Raw genomic sequence first — 22,869 nt, 5'->3', positions numbered from 1 at the left:
TTATTTTTGCTTATTGGATTCCTATGCACTTTTTTTTTTTTTTTGGTGAGGAAGATTGGTCCTGAGCTAACATCTGTTGCCAATCTTCCCTTTTTTTTTCTCTCCAAAGCCCCAGTGCATAGTTGTACATCCTAGTTGTAAGTCTTTCTAGTTCTATGTGGATGCTGCCTCAGCATGGCCTGATGAGTCGTGCTAGCTCAGCGTCCAGGATCCAAACTGGTGAAACTCTGGGCCACCAAAGCAGAGAGCATGAACTTAACCACTCGGCCATGGGGCTGGCCCCCTCCTGCAACTTTTGAGTTTTCTAAATAATTCTGATAGTTGAGGCAAAAACTGTAACACTGTCTGATGTGGTTCTACAGGTAGACACAGGAACTATTTAAATCAATCGTATTATAAGGGGAGGGTGAAGGCGCATAAGAGTGTTTTTTCATTAATAACATAAAGATACACTTGACAACACACTAGGTAACTCAAAAAGGAATTCTACAAAATAGTCAAGTAATCCACAGGAAGAAAAAGAAAATAGAAACAGAAAAAAAGAGAAAAACTGGGGGAAAAAACAGACTGAAGCTTTAATGTCAACAATTATATTAAAATACTCACAATCTAAACGCATCAGTTAAAACACAGAGACTGACAGAGTGGATTAAAAACACTACCAAACTACAAGCCATCTAGGAGAAATTCACTTCAAACGTAATGCTGTAGGCAGGTCGGCCATAAAAGGATGGAAGATGCATATCATGCAACCATTACTCCAAAGGAGGTGTCGCCCTCCTAACACCAGACAAGGCCGGCTTCAGAGCAAAGACCAAGACCAGAGAGGGGCCACACACAACAATAAGAGTGCAAGCCCACCAGGAGGCACAGGAACCCTAAACGTCTGTGCACCTCACGGACAGCGGCCAAGGATGTGAGGCAACACTGACGGAACTGAAAGTACACAGACCGTCAGCCGCTCTAGTTGGAGACCTGAACGCCCCTCTCTCCACAACTAGCCGAACAATCAGACAGAAAACAAGTGTGGGGACCTGGAATTGGCCACCCCAAGATATGTCTCTTTGGCATGAGGATTATTTGAGGCTGATTGCTTTTGATAAACTGGGACAGGGAAGGAGGCTCTGAGGAATGGAACTTGCCCTTTGTTAGGACACTTAGATTTGTAAGGTAAATCTCTATCTGTAAAAGGTGCCTCCCTCTCTGTACCAGGAAGAAGAAAGGAGATGACCTTCTTTCTAAAAACTCTTAATGAATACCAAAGGCAAGGACTTAAAATCTGCATTTTATTGTGCTAGTCTGGTAACCTCCTGTAACTGACTTCCCTCCCCCTCCCAACCGTTGGCATTTCTTAAGGATTAAGCATCTTTCCTTAGGCTAGGAACTGATTGCTGCACTCACCTGTGACCGCCCAGCTCCGGACAATCGACTTGCCTTCTGCCACACCCTCTGAGACAGCAGACCACTACCTGCTGTGTCCATCAAGCACTGTGGCCGACAGGGCAATCTTGTGACTACTGTGGGAGGGACATTTCAATCACATGTGAAACACCCTGTTTGGGGGTATATAACCACTCTGTGCACCCCACTTCTTCGGTGCCCTTTCTTCCTTCGGGAAGAAAGGCCCCGGGCCATGGTTCCTCATAAAGCTTTGTTTAATTTTCTCTTGCTATTTTGTCTCATATGAATTTAATTCGTTCTCCGGCCAGACGAACCCCCATTTGGGAAGACGAAATGTCTTCCTCCCCTACACAAGCAAGGATACAGACAATGCCAACAGCAACCACCGCCAATCAGCGTTTAGAGAACACTCCACCAGACAGCAGCTGAACATGCGTTCCTCGCAGACGCCCACACAACGTACACTGAGACCTCAGAGCCCTGGATGGAGGCACAGAGACGCTCCCAACAAACGTGGAAGAAGTGGCATCAGTGTGCTCTCGGATCACAAGAGAACCAAACCTGAATTCAGTGACAGAAAGATAACAGGAAAATCTGCCAGCCTTGGAAATTAAACAACACACTTCTAAATAATCCTTGGGTCAAAGAAAAACACTCAAGGGAAATTAAAAAATACACTGAAATGAATGAAAATAAAAACACGCATTACAATCCGTGTGCCATAGCTAACGCAGTGCTGAGGGGGAAATTTCTAGAGCTAAGTGCTTACATTAGAAATGCTTACCTTTTAGGGCAAGTCTCCAATCAACGACCTAAGCTCCCACCTCAAGAACCTAGAAAGGGAAGAGCAAAACAAACCCAAAGCAGAATGAAGAGTAATGAAGATGAGAGCAGAAATCGATCAAAGTGAAAACAGAAAAATAGAGACAAATCAATGAAACAACAAGCTAGTTCTTTGAAAAGATCGATAAAATTGAAAACCTCTATCAAGACTGACAAAGAAAAAAAGAGAAGGCACAAATGTCCAATATGAGGAACGAAGCAGGGACGTCATGAGCCTGCTGATACTGGAAGGTCGACCAAGGAGTCTACCGACTGCTCTGCAGGCATAAGCTGACAACTCAGAGGAAAGGAAACGGTTCTCTGAAGAACACATGCTCCCACAACTTGCCCACTCTGAAAGAATGAGTAGCCCTATAACCTTCCCAGAAGCTGAATCTATAATTACAGTGCCACTTTCCCACCGCCCACACCAATCTCCAGGTTCACATGGTTTCACTAAAGAGTTCTACCAAATGTTCCACGACTTGACACCAATTCTGCACAGCCTCTCTAGAAGAGGGACACCTCCCAGTTCATCTTAGGAAGCCAGCATGACCCTGACACCAAAACCAGGCAAAGACAGCCAAGAAAAAGGAAACCACAGACCAAGAGCCCTCGTGAAGAGAGACGCAAAAATAATAGCAAATAAACTTTGCTATCAGAATTTTACACCAGGACAAGAAGGGGTTTATTCCAGGGATGCAAGCCTGGGTCAATACGCAAATTTCAATCAACAGAATCCACTATACTAAGAGCCTAAAGAAAATTCACACCAACATATCAATTGAAGCAAAAAAAGCTTTGATAAAATTCAACAACCACACATAATAAAAACTCCAGAAAAATAGGAATTGAGGAGCTTCCTCAACTTGATAAAGAGAATTTACAAAAATGAACAGTGAACATTATCATTAAGAGTGAAAGAATGGGGGCTGGCCTGGTGGCGCAGCAGTTAAGTACAGCTTTGGTGGCTCAGGGTTCACCAGTTTGGATCCTGGGTGCGGACATGGCACTGCTTGGCTGCTCTCCCCACCATGCTAGAAGTTCTAGACAGTAGAATGAGGGAAGAAAAGGAAATAAAGGGGTACAAATTGGAGAGAAAGAAATAAAACTGCTCTTATTTGCAGATGGCATGATTGTCTACATAGAAAATTCAGAGAATTCTATTTGAAAACAAAGAAACAAAAAACCCTTCCTTAAACTGAAGTGTGAATCCAGCAAGGTCACAGAATACAAAACAAACATACAAAAACCAATTGCAGTTCTTATACTAGAAATGAATATGTTGTCATCAAAATCAAAACTATAACAACATTTACAACTGCTCAAAAAATGAAGTCCTTAGGTATAAATCTAACAAAACACGTATAGAACTTGTCTACTGAGCACTACACAACACTGACCAAGGAGACCAAGGAAGGCAGAAGCCAGTGGAGAGGCACAGCCGTTCACAGAAGGAAAGACGCAGATGGTAAAAATGTCGGCGCTCCACACATCGATATACAGATTAACAAAATTCCTATCAAAATCTCAGTAAGACTCTGTAGATTTGGACAAGATTATTCTAAAATTCATACAGAAAAGCAAAGGGACTAAAATAGCTCAAATCATTTTGGGAAAGATGAACAAAATGCGACAGAGCAGTCCACCCCGTTTCAAGACTCTCTACACAGCCCCAGTCATCAAGACTGTGAGGCTTTAGTGCAGAGAGAGAGAGATCAGTGCAACAGAACAGAGACACAGGAATGCACCCACACAAATCTGCTCAACTGACCTGTGACGGAAGCAGGAGCAATTCCACGGAGGAAGGAGAACCTTTAATAAGTGCTGCTGGAGCAATGGGACGTCCACAGGGGAAAAAAGAACCTGGAGCTAAGGCTCACACCTTATGTGAAAATGAGAGATCATGGCCTTAAATGCCAAGGGACCAAGATCCTGGATTCAATGTATCACGGACTAAATGTAAAAAGTGTAACTATAAAACTTTTGGAAAAAAACACAGGAAAAAAATCTGTGGGATCTAGGACTAGGCAGAGTTCTTAGACTTGACACCAAAAGCATGATCCTTAAAAGGAAAAACTGCCCAACTGGACTTAGTACAAATTAAACACTTCTGCTCTGCTAAAGACCCTGTTAAAGGGGATGGAAAGCCAAGTTCTGGTGTGAGAGGAAATATCTGCAAAACAGATACCCAACAAAGGACAAGCATCCAGAATGCATAAGGAGCTATCAAAACAACAGTAAAAAAGTAAATGGCCCAACTGGAACTTGGGCAAAAGTCATGAAGAGACATTTCACAGAAGAGGATGAACAGATGGCAGACAAGCACATGAAAAGATGCTCTACATTAGCAGCCATTAGGGAAATGCAAATGTAAGCCATAATGAGGTATCACCCCACACTTATCAGAATGGCTAAAATAAAAAACTTGTGATAACACCAAATGCTGGCGAGGATGTGGAGGATGCTGATCATTGACATTCCTCATGGGAATGTAAAATGGTACAGTCCCTCTGGAAAAGGATATAGTGGTTTCTTACAAAAGGAAATACACACTTGCCATACAATCCAACAACTGCATACCTGGGCATTCATCCCAGAGAAACGAAGACTGAAGTTCACACAGAAACCTGCAGACAAATGGGTATGGCAGCTTTATGCAAAATGGCCTCAAACTGGAACCATTCCAGATGTCCTTCACAGATGAAAGGTTAAACAAACTGGCCCATCTATGCTGTGGAATGCTACCCAGCAATGAAAAGGAAGAGGGTATTGATACATGCACAACGCCCCTCCAGAGAATTATGCTGACTGAAAACAGTCAATCCCCAAGTGTTACATATTATCAAACCATTTAAATAACACTCTTGAAATGACAACATTATGGAGACGGAGAACAGATCAGTGGTTGTCAGTGACTGATGAGAGGGCGGAGGGAAGAGAAGTAGGTGTGGCTGTAAAAGGCAACATGAAGGATTCTTCTGGTAAAAGACGTTATGTATCTTGTATGTATCAATGTCAATAGCTGGTTGTGACATTGTGCTACACTTTTACAAGACCATTTAGTATCAAGAGTACAAGGGATATCTGTTAATCCTTACAATTGCATGTGAATCTATAATTATCTAAAAACAATTTTTTACAAAACTATGTGCACCTATGTTCATAGCAGCATTACTCACAGTAGCTGAAAGGTGGAAGCAACCCAAGTGTCCATCGAGAATAAGCAGATAAACAAAATGCATTATATACACACCACGGAATATTATTCTGCCATAAAAAGGAAGAAACCCCTGACACATGCTACATCATGGATGAACCTCGAGGACGTTATGGTGAGTGAAATAAGCCAGTCACAAAAAAACAAATACTGCAGACTTACGTGAGCAATGCAGAGTTGTCAACTTCACAGAGAAAGCAGAGCAGTGGCTTCCAGGGGCTGGGCTTGGGGGGCATCGGGAGTTACTACTTAACGGGTGAGCAGTTAGTTTGGGAAGATGAAAACTTCCGGAGATTGGATGCACAACAATGTGAATATACTTAACACTACTGAACACTTAGAAATACTGCTGTACAGTAAAAATGGTTAGGATGGTAAATTTGGTTACATGTATTTTACCAGAATTAAAAACAAATTTTTAAAAAAAAAAAAACTTAGAAAAAATAAGACCTTCATGATGGTGACTTCTGGTGCACTGGGCAGAAACTATCTTCAATAGACTAATAAAACAGCACCAGTTTATCAAAATCTCTATCTTCTGCTCACTATGGCATTTATAGGAACTGGGGAACTTCAAAGATGAATACCCAAGCTCATTAGATACTAAACTCATAGCAGCCCCTTGCAAGAGGTACTGGTCAAAAGCACCGATTCTTAATGAGAATTACGAGTTTTACCTCCTTTGGACCATTTGTGTTTAACAGCACAAAACAGATGCTAAAACGTGGCTGAGGCCCAGGGCCTGTGGGTCCAGCACTGAAGGAATGGAGATGCGCCCCCACACCCTGCTAACTGCTCACCATCCCGGGCCCCACTCCCCAAGCTTGAAGTCACATCAAATGCAAAATGCTGAGTGCAAGCTCAAAGCGTGTTTACTGTGTGTCTGTCCTTCAGACAGTCTCCCGTCTGCCAGGGAACAAGTGACAAAACAGTGGCCACCCCTCACAGAGCTACACTCTCATGGGAGGGGATGCCACTGGGGTGACCACACATCATGGCAGCCAGGGAAAGGAAGACAAACGACGGGGTATTTTTCCCACAGAAGCCAGGCTGGAAGAGGTGAGTGAGGGCACCTGCCACCATCCCTGAGGATGCAGGAGCACTGAGGGGGGACACCAAGGAAACCCCCAACCACCACCAGCACCCGCCCGATGGCAGTGAAATCACCTGTGTGCTTTCCCTCCATTTCCCAGCATTTCTGAAACACGTCACTGCGATTGTTATTAGATAAAAAATACCCTGTGAAGTAAGAGTGGAGAAGTCTCTCTTTTCTCTCAGGGGGGACCCCCAGGATCCCAGGAGCATGACTGGGGGTCTTGAGGGCATCTATTTCACGTCATCACTGTCTACACAAAGGCTCGAAGGTGACGGTCACACAGCAAACCAGCTGGAGTCCCCGAAAGGCCACCCTGCAGCTCACGGAGAGGCAGACGGGGTTCCCAAGGGCTCTCACGGAAATCACTCACCGGGGGCAGCTGGAGGGAGGCCTTCTGCTCCACGTCCCTCAAGCTCACTTCCGGAAGCAGCGAGGCGTCCTGCAGCACTGAAAGAGACACGAGAGGGGCGCCCGTGAGACCCGGCGTCCTCTCCCCCGCGCAGGACGACAAGATGATGCACCGAGAAAGCACCTTCCCTCACTCTGCTTTCAGACACGACAACGGGGCTTTACCAAGAATGTCCAGTTGGCTCTGCCACAAGTAGCTATGCAACTGCCCACAGGTCCAGGGACCTCAGCTTCGTCATCCGCAACGCGAGAAAATAAAGGTTAGAACTCTAGGGAATCGAGGTGTCAGTAAGAAAGATCACCGTGGGACTCCAGGGCCATACAGATCTGTACATTTCTAAGTTTACAAATTGCAAGCTCCATCAGAAGTCTGTCGTCACATCACGGGTGCTCCTGCAGTGCCCTCCATCACGAGAACACGTGGCTGTGGGATTGAGACCGTCTCCCTCTCCCGGGGGCCTCGGCCACAGCCGCTCTGACCTCCCTCGATGACTGGCAACGGCGCCCGGCTCAGGCTTCCGTAAGCAGTGAGCCGAATGAGCTGTTTCAGAAGGTGCTCGCTCCCCTCACAGACCAACACTCTCCTCTCTCAGTTCAAAGAAAATGCTGGGGGCTGACCCCAGGGCACGTGTGAAATCAGCTAAAGGCTAAATCCGGAAGCCAGCGGCCCTCACCTTCAGACCCAGGATGCAAAGCTGTCAGCCAATGGCAGGGGTGGGGGTGACTATCTGGGACCAGACCCTGGGTGCCAGCTAAGTGGGCAGTGCCACATGGGAGCCCCAGGGTGAGGCGCCTCCTCACGCTGCTGCCCAAGGCTCCGGCGGCAGGTGTGGATTTGAGGGACGTCTTAATTCTGCTCTTGCACACCTGCCTCCCTCTGGGGGATGAGCCCCAGCCCTCCCCCCTTTCCCGTGATAAGTGAGTACATGGACACTCTGCAGATCACTCTGGAAAGCTTCTGTCCTCTAAAAAGAATCCAGCTTTTTTGGAAGATCTTCCAAGTTAGGAACTATATGGCTTTTACTGGAAGCTCATCCCAATAAGTCACCCGAATGTTTAAGGGCTTCCTAATAACTAGCTCTCCTCCTGACGACCTTGTCCATTTATCGTTGCTCAGGGAAAATGGGAGAGACAGCCCGGAGCTTGGCCAGCAGCTTGTCCTGCTCGCTGGCTTACCTCAGACCTAGACCCTCACGGAAGCACCAGCTGGGCAGGCTGGGGCAGTTCCCGAGCTCCTCCCCTCCTCCTGAGGGCGTTCCCAAAGCCGCTCACGCAGGGCCACCCTGGGCCACCCACAGCCTGCGTCCCCAGGCTCCTGCACAGGAGCTGTTTATTTGAGTGGATGGTTGTTTCCCTTATGCCTGAGGTTACAGGCTGAACTCCATCCCCGCAAAATTCACATGTCGAAGTCCCAAGCCCCAGGACCTCAAGCGTGACTGTATATGGAGATGGGGCTCTTTTACGAGGTAATTAAATTAAAATGACGTCACTGGGGGGGGCCTAATCCCACATGACTGGTGTCCCTATAAGAAGAGGAGATGAGGACACAGATACACATGGAGGGATGACCATGTGAGGACACAGGGAGAAGATGGTTCTCTCCACACCCAGGAGAGGCCTCAGGAGGAAGCAGCCCTGCCCTCCCCTGGGCCTCTGACTTCCAGCCTCCAGACAGTGAGAGATGAACACGTGCTGTTTATCTCTGTCTGAAGCATTTGGCCCTAGCTGACTATCACACTTGTCTTGACTTTTAACCAAGGAGAGGCTGAAGAGTTTATTTGATTTGTACGGAAGTCGGTACAGCATCTCACACAGAGAAATTTAACACAGTCGTCCCTCAGTATCCACAGGGGGCTGGTTCCAAGATCCCCCTGGCATACCCAAATCTGTGGGTGCTCAAGTTCCTTATACAAAATGGTACAGTATTTACATATAACCTATGCACATCCTCCCACATACTTTAAATCATCTCCAGATTATTTATAATACCTAACACAATGGAAATGCTATGTAAATAGTTGTTACACTGTATTGTTTAGGGAATAACGACAAGAAAAAAACTCTGTACGTGTCCAGTACCGACGTAACCATTGTAGGACTTTCGATCCACAGTTGGTTGAATCCGTGGATGGGGAACCAGCAGATACAGAGGGCCAACTGTATGCGTTTTTATTTTAAACTGAAAAGCTTATTACAATGCCCAGGACAACTTCTGCGCATCACACGAATGCACTCCTGGCCTCCTCATGCTCTCCTTTTCCTCTGTAAGTACAGCACAACGTGGCAAGTCCACCCGCACTGACCTCACACTGTAAAGGCCACTCCTTCAACCTGTGGGCACCACAACTTCCCACAATGACCCCTTCAACTAAGCACCACAGTCAGGCCCCTGCTCAGCATGGTATGGGTGTAATCCTTTAACCCTCAAGAAACCCAGGAAGGATGATGGTTATCTCCACTGCACGGGCCAGGAAACAGTCTTGGAGGGTTAGAGGCATGCCCGGTCACAGCAAGACGTGCCTTTAAAGCCACCTGCCTGTAGCCACCAGCGCATTCCGTACAGATATTCAGACGTGTCCAGGTGACATTCAGGCCCCAATCCCTAAGCACATCACTCTGTTCCCTCCGGAGCATTTTTTATTTCCTTTCAGGATCGTAACAATCCTGGAGCAGGAGGAGTTTAGCTGGGGAAAGACGTTCAGACGGACAAGAGGACATGGCCACGCTCAGCTCCGCTCAAAGTCCTACTGGGACAGCAATGATGCCCAGCTGCCCCCAAACCAACAAAGCCCAGAAATGTGCCTCAGAGAGCTGAGACGGTGCAGCTTCAGACACCCAACTACAGCAGAGGTGCCTGAGGTGGACCTGGCACCACCAAGGACACTCTCACGAGATTCGGATCAAATTGCTCTAGGGAAGGACTAGACCCTGAAAATGGTTCACGGCTCCTCAGGGGACAGGAGAGAACTCTAAACGTCAAGAGCCACTGCTAAGCACCTAAGGTGGGTACAAACGCCCCGCGACCCCCACCCCACACACACCCACTCTGGCCCCTACCCCCTACCTTGGTCCCCGCTGAGCTGGCCTGGTAGTCTGTTTGGGAGCCCAGGGCCTTGAGCCAGGGCCACGGGTTGGGCATCCTGGCTCTTTGCAAGGTCACTCTGGGGCTCCGGTGGCAGCCGCTCCTGCTCCTGGTCCGGAGGGCCATCCCCATCGTCAATCACCACAGGGTCTTCACAGTGCTTGAGCTGCAATCCGAGAGAGCTTTTCAGGGCTCAGCAGAGAGGTCCCTGGACAGGGGAGGGCAGGTGGCTGTGCCAGGATGGGCAACACCCCTTTCTGGGCCTGTTGACCATCAACTCCATGGCTGACCACTGGAGGCTCAGCCTGGGCCTTTAATGGGGCTGCAAAAGAGGATGACATAACTATGCCCCAAATTAGGGCCTTTAGGGAACAGAATCTGCTTTCTTGGGAAACCCAATTCTAGTGTGCACCTAACCAAAGCACGTAGTTCTGGACAGAATCCTCCCTGGCCAGGGAACGTGAGTCTGCCAAAGCACCAAGCACAGGGTGGAAGCCCTCTGCATACCTGCTCTCCCTCTCCCACCCAGCCCAGCCCGCCCCCTCTGCTCACCCACTGCCAGGGTCTCCCCGGCTCCCGCTCCAGCGCCTCCACAGCAGCCACAGCCTGATCGCCACTCTCGGGCTCCTGGGCCCGTACCCAACCCTGGATCTCCCGGGGCAGGATGGCCAGGAATTGCTCCAGCACCAGCAGCTCCAGGATCTGCTCCTTGGTGTGCCTCTCTGGCCGCAGCCAGCCCCGACACAGGTCCCAGAGGCGGTGCAGGGCCTCCCGGGGGCCGGCCGCCTCCTGGTAGCGGAAACGGCGGAAGAGGCGGCGGGAGGACTCAGGGCTGGGCAGCTCCCCCTGGGGGCTAGGGTTCTCTCCTGGTGGGCTCCTCATCTTCCTGGGCTCCTCACTTTCCTTCGGAGCCAAGACTCGGGGGCACAGGGCTGTGGGCATGATGGGATTTGATGGGGGTCAGCAGCAGAAGACGAGCCTATTTCCAAACAGAAATCGCTGGCTTCAATGTTCTGGTCTCCTGCAGTAGTTTTTTGAGGGGTGGTTATGGGGAAGGTGACAAAGCCCATAGAGACCAGCCCTTCGGAGAAGCCCTGGGACGTGTGAGGAGTGCCAGTGTGGCTGGTCCTTACACAGAGGGAAGGACTCGACCCCCAAAAGCATCATTACGTGATTCCCCTAACCAGGGGACCGACGAACAAAGCAGAAAAGCAGTGGCATTTCCACGTGACCCTGGTGTCTCAAGCATAGCAGGAGACTGACAGGTCGGCATACAAGAGAGATGTAATTAACACCTCGTGGTACCTTTGGTGGCCAGGTCCTCCTGGAGAGGACCTGAGACAGACGATCCGAGCAAGCCGCTATCTTGAGCCTTCGGAGCCAAAGTCACCGTCCTTGCCCTGGAGACCTTTACAGAATGAGCTGGAAGGACAAAAACAGGTATACACCAGGAGAGCCTTCCAAGCAGACCCAGGCTGGGAAATGCACACTGCTGGTGGCAGGCCGACCAGAGCTGGACCAGCTGGCCGCACACAAAGCCGGTCTGCCCTGCCCAGCGGAGTCTGCACTGGGGTGCAGCGGACGAAGCAGACAGCGGAGAGGACACCCAGACAAGAGATGGGGAAGAGTTAAAGAGGCAGCCACATCCTGAGTTTACTAGAGTGAAATAACATCAGCTTTCAGATCAGCCTCCACCCAACTCCCTCCAGAGCCTGAATAGCAAGCTTTAGCATATATTTAAAGATGCCTTGACCTTCAACCTTGCCTCCACCCTCCCCACCCTTATCATCATCAAACCACAATGAAGCTCACAGCCCTCCCTCAGGCAGGACGGAGGTGGGGCCCTCCCAGCACAGGCCCCTCAACTGCACCTCCACCTGCCCAGTGAACACACAGGGTGACACCAGAGAGTGGTGGCCACTGTCCAGACGGTGGGACTGAGGGAAAGTGAAGCGCAAACAGGATCACACCGTACCCTCCCCCACCCTCTGGCCTCTGGGATTCCCCGGGCAGGTTACCCGCCTCACATCTCCTCCACACCAGCTCTGTATGAAGCTCCCCACCACCCAGCACCTTAACCTCCAACAGCTCAGGGGCCCCCAAGGGAATACAGGCCTCACTCCCATTCCACAGGAAGACAAGTGAGCCCAGAAGAGCAACGAGGCCACTGAATGGCATTCAGAAAAACCCAGGTCTCTGGATCTCCTTACTTCCCACGGAAAAGCAAACACAGACTGGCATCAGAGGCTCTTCGGTGCCTGAGGGGACACATTACAGCCACTCCACAGCCGGGTTTCCTCCAGGCCTCTGGAACCCGACCTCCCACCTTCCCAGAGCTCAGCCACCACACACCTGCAGGGCCTCTGGCTCCTCAGCTCTGCGCCCAAGCTGGGGCCGGCCCCACCCTCAGCACTCAGAGTCCGCTGGCGGGCACCCCGCACTGGGCTCTGCGGACCACCCCTCACCAGACGGCCCGCTCCTCTTTGTCGCCCTGGCACCTGGCCCGTGGCAGGCTCGGGAGTGACGCCTGATGAATGAACTAACGTTAGTCCCCAGGCTTCCCGCAGGGGGCGGGGCGTCTCAGGGCAGCTCTGGGAGGAGGGACGGCGCCGGGCCAGCAGAAAGGAAAGCGGAGGGCACAGCAGGCCGGGGAGAGGGGCAGCCTTCCCTCGCTCCCGCCCTCCCGCTTCCCCACCACACCCGCACCCACACGCCTCCAGGTTCGCCGGCGCCGGCTCCTCACCTCCCAGCCCGCAACTCCTTCCCGGCGTCTAACTCAGGTCCCTCGTGCGGCGGCGGAAGTCCACGGCGGCCGCTGCTCATCCTTCAGCCCGCTCTCCCGGGCGTCCTCCCCGAGGCGGTCCTCCGCAGGGCCGACGCCGCGCCTGGCTAGCCGAGCCCCGTCTCCTGCTCATCCGGAAAACCCAGCTCCGCTTGGGAGGGAGGAAGCGGGAGCAAATGGAGGCGCGTGGGAAACAGCATCGGCGTTGCCTCTCCTCGCCCGCAGACCGCCGCGCTCGGCTCCGGGAGGGGAGGCGGCGCCCGCGGGGCCGGGGCGCGGGGCCGGGGATGGGCGCAGGGCCGGGGGCGCGCGGGGCCGGGGATGGGCGCGGGGCCGGGGGAGCGCGGGGCCGGGGCGCGGGGCGCGGGGCGGTGGGGCGGGGGCCGGGCGCACGGGCCGCACTCACCCCCACGGCGCGTCCCCGTTGGCGGGCCGCGCAGGCCTGGCCGCCGCGGAGCCCGCCGGACGCGGAGGGAAGGAAAGGCCGGAGCCCTCCGCTCCCTCCCCTGGGACACTTCCTGCTCCGCTCTAGGACCGGGGAGGTCTCCGCATCTCAGTGGTTCGCTCCCCCGCCCCCCGGCCGAGGTGTGCGCGGGGTGACATCCGACACCCCCGGCCCGGCCGGGCCCGCGCGCCCCGCCCCGCCCGGCTCCGCGCGCGCCCCCTCTGCGCAGGGCCGGGGGCTTTGTGGGCCGGCGGGGGAGACGCGCGCCCGGGGGGCGCCCGGCTGGGGCGTGGGAGGCGCGGCGGGCAGCTCAGTGGGGAGCTCTCTCTCGGCTGTCCTCCCCTCCGCCCTCCGGGAGCCTGGGGACGTCCGGAAGGCCGATCCGGGACGGCGGCTGGACGCTGGAATTGGGAGGGGGCGGAGAGGAGGCTCCCGCGCGCCCTGGGCTGCCGCCCTCGGAATCCGCCCGTGACCACCGGCCCGCGCCCGGGCAGGCCCAGCCCTCCTGCAGCCCAGCCCGCTCCTCTACGCCTGGCCCGCGGCCGCTGAGCAGGCCCGGAGGAGCGCAGACCCCTCCCCGCCTCGTCCTCCGTGAGATGCCCATGGTGGCAGCCTGCGCTTTCCTCGGGGGCGGGGGGGGGAGCCACTTTGCGCAGGTTGGGTTAAGAAAGGCCGCCCCCCGCGTGGCCCTCCGGAGCGCACTAAGGGGCTGCGGTGATCGGGCCCCGAGTCGGGTCAGGAGCTCGTCGCTCGCTGAAGCGAAGGACTGTGGCTGTTCGCGCTGAGGCGGAGAGAGGTGGTCAAGTGGCAGCGAGGGGCAAGCAGGAATTAGGGCCTCCAGACCTTCAGACAAGGCTACTTGCCGCTACCCTAAGCTGAACGCAGCCCAAAGGCTCAGAGGGGTCCTCGGGGCCTTCCTGCATCCTCCATCCAGGTTCCGGAGCTGGGGAGAAAGCGCCGCGCCTGAGCGGGTCTGAGTCCCACCAGCCCTCCCCGTCCATCTGCCGCGCCCTGAGGTCGGACCCTCCCACGGAAGAGGCGGCAGAGAGCGACAGCCGACTGCAGATACCTCTCGTTTCCTTCAGACCCTTCAAGGGGGAGCGGAACAAAACCAGGTCCCCCAAAGAAAGTGGCCTGGGGGAGAAGGTGGGTGACTGAGGAACAGGATCCCTCAGCTGTGCTGCTCTCCTCATTCCCGGGGCGCGGGGGCCTCCTGCTCCCTCCTCCAGATTTCGGACAATCGCTCCTGACTAGGCGAGTCACTGGGAGCCACGGTTTGCCAGATACCTGGACTCTGTGACCTTAGCAGCAGACAGACCAAAGCAAGGCGGGAACTCTGTGAACAGTGTTGTTCGCTCAAAGGAGAGTCCGACAGAAGCAGGAGATATTCCCTGGAGCCCGTGGAGCCAGTGGGAGCTGCCGCCTTGGACTTCACTGGGCTCTGTGCTCCCTGGCTTGTGCAGGCCCCTCCCAGCACCAGCCAGGCACCCCGGCCTGGAGGCAAGGTTCCCCAAGGAGGAGTCCAGGATCAGCCATGGCAGGTCTGGCTTAGGTGCTTTAGTAAACACCCGGCCTGTGGACTGCTCTGGGGTCCAGACTGCGGAGCGTCCAGCCCGGGACAGGCTGGTTCACCTGCTGTTCACTGTTGGGAATCAGGGCTCATGGCTCCGCCCAGTGCAGCCCTAAAGCAGGTAAAATGCAGAGCCCAGAGATGCTAGCACGCAGTGTCAGGGCAATCCCCACCGCCCAGGCCAGTTCCTTCCCCTGGGCTGACGAGGCCCTGCACAACTCGACTCAGAATATGCTCTGACTTGGGGTTCTTCTGCATTTTGCTCACCACGTGGGTTGAGGCAGAGCCCCTGGGTTAGATCCTGCCCCATCAGTTCCTGACCAGGTGATCTCAGTCTACCTGACCTTCCTGTGCCTCAGTTTCCTCATCGAGAAAACAGATGATGCTGTCTATCTCACTGGGTGGATGTGTGGGATTATTCAGTCATTCAACAAACATACTGAGACCTGCTAGGTACTTGTGGTGCTTGGCATCGTTCCAGGTTCACAGGGTACACCTGTGAACACAACTGGCCAGCACAGGGGAAGGAAGTGGAGCAACTAGTTAGCAGAATCAATGACATGATCTGCTGTGTTTGGTCCATACTGCGGAAGAGAAGGAAAAGCAGGGCCAGCCCCGTGACTGAGAGGTTAAGTTCGTGTGCTCTGCTTTGGCGGCCCAGGGTTTCGTTGGTTCGCATCCTGGGCGTGGACCTAGCACTGCTCACCAAGCCATGCTGAGGTGGCGTCCCACATAGCACAACCAGAGGGACCTACAACTAGAATACACAACTATGTACTGGGGGGCCTTGGGGAGAAAAAGAAGAAAAAGAAGTGAAGACTGGCAACAGATGTTAGCTCAGGTACCAATCTTTGGAAAAAAAAAAAAAGAAGGAAAGGGAAGGAGCATCAGGTAATGGGTGCTGGGGACAGGCTAGCGATGGCCACAGTATTAAAGAAGAGGGCAGGGCAAGCCCCACTGAGGGAGTTAGTCAAGCTCAAGCCTGGGTGAGAACACGGTCCCAAGTGGAGGCCACCGCGAGGACAGCAAAGACCCTGGGGGCAGGGGCACAGCGAGGTGGCAAATGAGCTGGGGGAGAGGGGTGTCAGAGAGCTGGGGGGCACTGGAGGCCATGGGACAGTGCTTTCCTCGTCACCAAACGGGATGGTGTCAGATGCCACGGGCAAAGCACCAGAAGGAGGGCCCTGTCTGTGAACCCTGCTCACGGATGGACCATCAGCTCTCTCACACTCTGTGTTCATTCCCTTTATGTTACAGTTGCTGGTTGTGTATATTTCTGTGAAATGCTTGCTGCATGCCAGCAATCCCCCCACCCTTGGGGAGACCTTGGTAGACAAAGAGCCTGGCTCTGGAAGCTGGAAGGGGGGTTGGGTAATAAACGACCCTGCAGTACAATGTCATTGGTGATGGGTGCTGAGCAAGAGTACGATGAAGCAGGGAAAGGAGGCACCTTCAGGGCAGGCGGGCCGGCCCTCTGCCAGGAGGCGACGTTTGAACAGAGAGCAGGTGGAGGGCAAGCCGAACAGGGGCATGCTGGAAGAGTATTCCAGCATAGTGAACAGTGCGTGCAAAGGCTGTGGAGCAGGAGGTTGCCCCTCAGCGCAAGAACAGCGCCAGACCAGGGAGGCTGGAACCGAGTGATGGCAGGGTCTACGCTCAGGGTTTCAATAGGGGCCTGAGGGCACTTTCATTTTGCCATGACTGTCACCGAGCAATGGGCTTACTGCAATCGAGGCAATAAATCACAAATTAGAGGTTGAGAAAGGAAGTTTTAATTTGATTAGCTGGCATAGTCGGGGAGATGGCAGACTAAGGTCTCAAAAAACCATCTTCAAGAATTACAAGCCATTATAGAGGGAAAATGGGCAGTAAGAGAGGGTTTCCTTCAGGTGTGGTGCACTCAGGGTCTTTCACTGTTCTCTTCCATCAGCTGTGATGGATGCCTTGCAGGTGTGTTTCCCACCTGTGGTCAGCCTGTTCCTGGAGGGGAACTCATACAACAAAGTTTTAATTTATCAAGCTATCGGGACGGCACATGTGTAAGCGGAGTCCATAAATCAGGAGAGCATGTGACTTATTTTAGAGTAAATGCAGAACAGCGAGTAGCCACACAGAGGAGGGGCTGGGGACGTTCAGCGTCACAAGATGGCCTCACTTATGCTCCCTTACATGACCCCTGTGCAGACAGGCTGGTGCAAGAGCAAAGAGGCAGAGGCCTGGTTAGAAGCAGCCACAGAAATGCAGGCAGGAGATGTTTCCACAGGTGGCCGGTGGAGGCAGAGGGCTGGCAGTGGCAGAGATTTCCCTGTGTTGCGCTGCCTGGTGTTAGAGGAGTGAGGAACGGCTCTGGTTTGGCCCAAATTGGGCTACTGGAGGCGCTAGGAGACCGAAGAACGTTTCTGGGAAGGAGTTGGAGACGATGGCGGGTTTTGGACTTGATGGGTCTGAGAAGCGTAAACAACCAGTAGTGATGACCCTCGGGAGAAAGCTAAGGTTGAGGGGGGAATCTGGAGTCACAGCCGGAGCAGGAGTTGAGACCCTGGGATGGACCAGTGCAAGTGCTGGCAGAGAAGCAGCCTCGGAGAGGGCAGGGCAGGGCGGGCAGGGCAGAGCCAGCCCTGGAGACTGGGAAGGTGGGGGATGTGGAGGGGGAGGAAGGAGAGGAAGGAGGAAGGCGCGGAGCAGCCTCTGAACCTCAGACAGGCCTTTCAAGAAAGAGGGGTGGTTGGCGGTGGTCAGTGCTGCCTTGAGGTCAGATTAGATGAGGAAATAAGGCGACAACAACACTGCCTGTAGGATTTGGCAGCAAGGCCTCTGGGCCCAGCAGCGGGGTGAGGCTGCAGGCTGGAGCACAGTTTGGAGGGAGAAGGGAATGAGGGAGTGGAGACAGCTGGGCGGAGAAAAGTGGCATTGGAGTGACCGAGGGGACGTGGGTCCCATCTTAAAGATGGAGAAATTATAGTTTGTGGCTCAAAGGAGAGAGAGGCTGGGCGGGGCCAAGGGACAGTGACGGGAGAGGAATGGGGCGGCATGCGGAAGGCCAGGTGGAGCTCTTCGGAATGCGCTGACACTGGGAAAAAAAGCTGCAGGGTGTGCTGGTTCATCGGATGTGTCAGCCTGGCTAGGCCAGGGTGCCCAGATGTGTGGTCAAACACAAATCCAGATGTGCTGTGAAGATATTTTTTAGGTGAGATTAATATTAAAAGCAGTGGATTTGAGTAAAACTGATTGCCCTCCATAGTGGTTGGGCCTCATCAAGTCAGTCAAAAGCCTTGAGAGTAAAGACTGAGGTGCCCCCACCTGCCCTCCCCCCAAAAGGAGGAGCCTGCCTGCAAGCTGCCTTCAGTCCTGAGCTGCCGCATCAGCTCTTCTCTGGGGCTTTGCCGGCCTCCACAACTGCACGAGCCGATCCCTTAAATTAAATCTTGCTGTCTCTCTCTCTCCACACACACACACACACACACACACACACACACACACACGCATCCTATTGGCTCTGTTTTTCTGGAGAACCCTAAGTGATACCCCAGGCCCTCAGCTGAGGAGGAGGAGAAGGGGGAAGGGGCGTGACAGCAGGAGAAGGTGTGACACCTCACTAGAAACAGGAGCCTCGGGCCCCCAGCGCAGCCTGCACGTGACCAGGCCCCGGCTCTGTGTTGAGCTCTGCTGTAAAGGGGTCAGCTTGGCTCTGGGCATAGAGATGCTCAGTAAACTGGCATTACTGGCAGTCCTGGGAATAATATCATTGCCAGTATGCCTGTGACTTGTTCGCAGGCTCTGGAAGATGGGAGAGCAGGGACTGACCTGGCGCCCCGACCTCCAGCAGAGGTTGTGTATGGCCTGTGAAGAGGGCTCAGTGAGGACCCACGAAGGCAGGAACTTGGCTTAGTTGACTTTCTCACTCTGCAGGCCTTCTACTGCACAAGAGGGCTGCTCGACACTCGTCTATTTTCTTTTCTTTCGCTGAAGACTAAAAGACTTGAAGAACCGTACACAGGCCTACTGCTTCAATGAAAGTCCCTCCAAAACGGCCCAGTTGTCACTAGAGACAGGTGTCATTCCTTGAAGTCACGTGTTGGGCGCTGTGGTCAAGGAAACAAAACCAAGACCCCAAACATCAGTTTTGGGGAGCTGTCCATGAGCATCAGAGTCTTAACGCCAACCCAGCCAGACCACCAGGGAGCAGCCTGTAGTATGAAAAATCCAGACGAACTGAAACAGTCGGATTAATTGTGCTGATGCTGTGGGGAGGGCCCCCAAGGAGGCTGCGCGAGGCTGGATACAGGCAGGAGGGAGGCGTCTTTTGAAAGGTTTGATTCCAGCTGAAGGAGGGGGAGGAGGAGAGAGGGTGTCGGCAAGTGGGGGTCACTTCCGCATCCAGCACTCCTTAGAAGGGGGTCCTGGGCCATCACAAGGTGAGGGTGGCTCAGCCCTGGAGTAAATGGATCAGGGCGTCCGTGGTCAGAGACCTCGGGGGAAACCATTTTTGTGAACAGGAAGCTGCTCGAATGGGTCCATCCTTCCTGCCTGTTCTCTTCTCAGGCCTCGCCCACTTTCACGCTCTCACTCCTGGACAGGTTTCAGCTTCTGTAGGAGGGAAACGCCCTGATCATTGCAGTTCTTCGGATGTTTCCATTTGTGTGAGTTTCCTCCTTTCTGTCTCCTTCTCAGGTGAGGTGAATCCTAGGATCCTGGAATTTCAGGATGGGAACTGAGGCTCAGGGAGAGCACGCTGGCCAAGGACGCAGTGCTGCAGGCGTGAGGGCAGGGGAGGAAGACATCACACACAATATGTTCAGCATGTGCAGGCTTACCACCTGCACTTACTGCTTCATTCTCACCAGAATCCCCAGAAGCTGGAGCCCCAAGAACCACTGAAGAGTTTGGAACCTGTCCAGCAGGAAAGAGGGGCTCGCTGCATGCTGGATCCCACAGCCTGATCTGTGTCCTGATCCTATCTCAGAGCACAGATCCCTTCCTGGATCCCCCAGTCTGTTCTGTGTCCTGATCCTCTTCTCAGAGTACCGATCCTGTCTGGATCCCACACCTGGATCTGTGTCCTGATCTCATCTCAGAGCACAGACTCTGTCCTGGATCCCACACTCTGATCTGTGTCCTGATCCCATCTCAGAGCACAGACCCTGTCCTGGATCCCACATTTTGATCTGTGTCCTCATCCCATCTCAGAGTATAGATCCCTTCCTGGATCCCACACCTGGATCTGTGTCCTGATCTGATCTCAGAGCACAGACTCTGTCCTGGATCTCATACTCTGATTTGTGTCCTGATCCCATCTCAGAGCACAGACCCTGTCCTGGATCCCACATTTTGATCTGTGTCCTCATCCCATCTCAGAGTATAGATCCCTTCCTGGATCCCACACCTGGATCTGTGTCCTGATCTGATCTCAGAGCACAGACTCTGTCCTGGATCTCATACTCTGATTTGTGTCCTGATCCCATCTCAGAGCACAGACCCTGTCCTGGATCCCCTACTCTAATCTGTGTCCTGATCCTCTTCTCAGAGTATAGATCCCCTCCTGGATCCCACACCCTGATCTGTCTCCTGATCCCGCCTCAGAGCACAGATTGCTTCCGGGGTCCCACACCCTGATCTGTGTCCTGAAACTCCCCTCAGAGAGCAGCCCTGTCCTGGCCCCTCCACCTCCATCCAGCCTGCCCGCTCCAGTGCAGTTTGTCTTACAACCATGGAGTCCCTACCGGGGGTGCTCCCTTCGGTCGGTCCCAAGAGCAATGAAGTCTCATTTCTGCCCCTTGCTGTGTAAGTTACCCAGGTGCTGGAGGCAGTGCATAAGGTTCTCTGTGCATGATACAGTGACACACGACTGGCTCACATGGGTCAGACACAACTCACCTGAGGGTCCCAGCACAGAGCCAGAGATGCTCAACAGGCACGATTCTGCAGTCCCTTTCCTCCTCAATTAGCTGCAGGTGAGCTTTTAAACTTTTTAGGGTTTAACACCTCTTATTTTAGTGTATCTCAGGTACTTTTCTGCTTTCGAACGCTGGATGCCACCACATATTTTTGCTCTAAACATGAAGACTTCTCAATTATTCCTCATTCCTCGAACACTCCAGGTACTTTCACTAAATCTTTTAAACATCACATGACCTATTCCAGGAATTTCCCGACACTCTCCAACTACTGGTCCTTCCAATTTTTCCAATCTCCCTTCACCCCCATTCCCTCAGCTCAGTTTACTTCATGTGCAAATCGGGGGGGCAGTGAGGGTGCTGAATGGGTAGAAATGTGCCCCCCAAAAGATATGTCTAAGTCCTCATCTCTAATTCCTGGGAATGTGACCTTATTTGAAAATAGGGTCTTTGCAGACGTAAACAAGTTAAGACCAGGTCATACTGAATTAGCGTGAGCCTGAAATCCAGTGATGGGTGTCTTTGTAAGCAGGCCATGTGAAGATGGACATGCAGGATGAAGGCCATGTGGCTACAGAGACAGAGATTGGAATGATGTGTTTACGAGGCCAGGACCACTGCAATTGCTGGCCATCAGCGGAAGCCAAGAGAAGGCAGGAAGGATTTTCCCCAGGAGTCTTCAGAGAGCCTGGTCCTGCTGATGCCTTGATTTCAGACTCTGGCTCCCAGAACTGTGAGAGAATAAACTCCTGTTGTTTCAGGTCACCCAGTTTGTGGCAATTTGTTACAGCAGCCCCTGGACTAACACAGGCCTGGAAACACCCATGAACACCCACCACGAACTTGGCCTGAATGTTAGGAAACACATTGCAACGTTACTTCTCTGCTTGTTTTATAATGATTATTTCCAGTCTCTTGTTCAGTCTCTTGTAGATAAATTTGAGACCCTTCAATGAGAACTGGGACTTGTCAGCTCCAGCTTTTTCCTGCCCTTTCTCTGCCACACCTGACTGGTCAAATTGACAAGGTCCCCCCATCTCCTCCTTTGCATTCTGCTGGTCTATGGTGCGTCGTCTCCTTGGAGTACTGAGATAATTACCAACAGATGCTGTCCTAGTCTTTCTCCTCTTTGAGTTAATTCAATTTAGCATTTACTGGGTGTCCACTCAGAGCAGCCTGGCTCAAGGGTGAGCAGGCGGTGCTTATTCTGGAAGACCTGAAACCTCATAGACCCAACCAAAGATGAATTAAGTGAACAAAGGACTGTTATGCAAAGAGGAAAGCAACACCCTTTCTGGGAGAGGAGCAAAATGTGTCCCAGGCGAGGCCCTGAGGCCCCACTGGAGGACAGGTATGCAGAAGCCTCATCCCTGCAGAGGTGTTCACCGCCAGGAGGGAGGCCCACAGTGAAGGAGGGCCTGTGCATGTGGAAGGGAACTGACTGGGCAGCCAGCAGGCGGGCGGCCCAGGGCCTCCGGCAAGGTCAGCCTGGAATGGCTCCACAGTGGCATGGGTTATGGCCGGTTCAGGTCTTTTGGGTTCACGAGCCTAAAAGTGGGAGGGAAGGGCATCCTAGAGGCTTACACACGGGCGAGGCCTCTTGGAAGCACTTGCAATTTGGAAGGAACCGTGTGGCAAACCCACACATGAGGCTGGAGGCACTCACACAGCAGGCTGAAGAATTTGGACCTCGCTCTGTGGGCCAGGGTTGCTCACGCTTTTTTGCCTGCAGCCCAGAGAAGGGCGCACACGTGGCCATTGCCTCTGAGAATTCCTGCTCTGTTCTGCTAGGGGAAGGCAGGGCTGTTATTGGCAAAGATTATCTCCTCAAGCAAACTCTACTCAGGCTTTTCTGAGCGTTTTTTCAATGAGACCTGATTTGGGGCTTCCATGTTCATCTCTGCATTGTCCAGTTTTAGCAAGAATCCTGCTGAGTCAGAACGCCCACCCTCCAGATATCCAATCTCCCTTGAGCTGTCTGAGCAGGTTCCTCACTGTCCCCCGACCCCCCTGCCCCGGGGAGGTCTGGTCGCCTGGCAGGAATCCCCTCAGCTCTGGTGGCTTTATTAGCCAGATGTTCACCCCTGAGGTTTCTTCTTGGTAATTTTCCATCCACTGACCCCCACGTGCTCCTTGCCTATAAGTCCCC

General features: G+C 53.1%; 1 protein-coding gene across 5 annotated transcripts in view; it reads right to left on the bottom strand.

The window, feature by feature from the left end:
- ZNF496 (zinc finger protein 496) overlaps positions 1-13,351 on the bottom strand; it is a 37,382-nt gene extending 24,031 nt beyond the window's left edge. For 2 of the 5 annotated variants that reach the window (XM_044778083.2, XM_014826693.3), the window contains exons 1-6: positions 13,218-13,351; positions 12,773-12,962; positions 11,335-11,451; positions 10,582-11,008; positions 10,012-10,195; positions 6,910-6,986 (exon numbers count right to left, since the gene is read on the bottom strand). In XM_044778083.2, the coding sequence (XP_044634018.1) occupies positions 6,910-6,986; positions 10,012-10,195; positions 10,582-10,971 (651 nt within the window). In that variant the 5' untranslated portion in view covers positions 10,972-11,008; positions 11,335-11,451; positions 12,773-12,962; positions 13,218-13,351. Of the gene's footprint in view, positions 1-6,909; positions 6,987-10,011; positions 10,196-10,581; positions 11,009-11,334; positions 11,452-12,381; positions 12,557-12,772; positions 13,024-13,217 lie in introns of those variants that run through there. The other 3 variants (XM_070517997.1, XM_014826690.3, XM_044778084.2) reach the window with 3 other exon arrangements.
- Between the last annotated feature and the right edge of the window lie 9,518 nt (positions 13,352-22,869).

The sequence above is a fragment of the Equus asinus genome, chromosome 9, assembly GCF_041296235.1.
Source record: "Equus asinus isolate D_3611 breed Donkey chromosome 9, EquAss-T2T_v2, whole genome shotgun sequence".
Lineage (NCBI taxonomy): Eukaryota > Metazoa > Chordata > Mammalia > Perissodactyla > Equidae > Equus > Equus asinus.
Note: the sequence above shows the minus strand (reverse complement) of the source record. Positions and strands in the feature narration are given on the sequence as shown.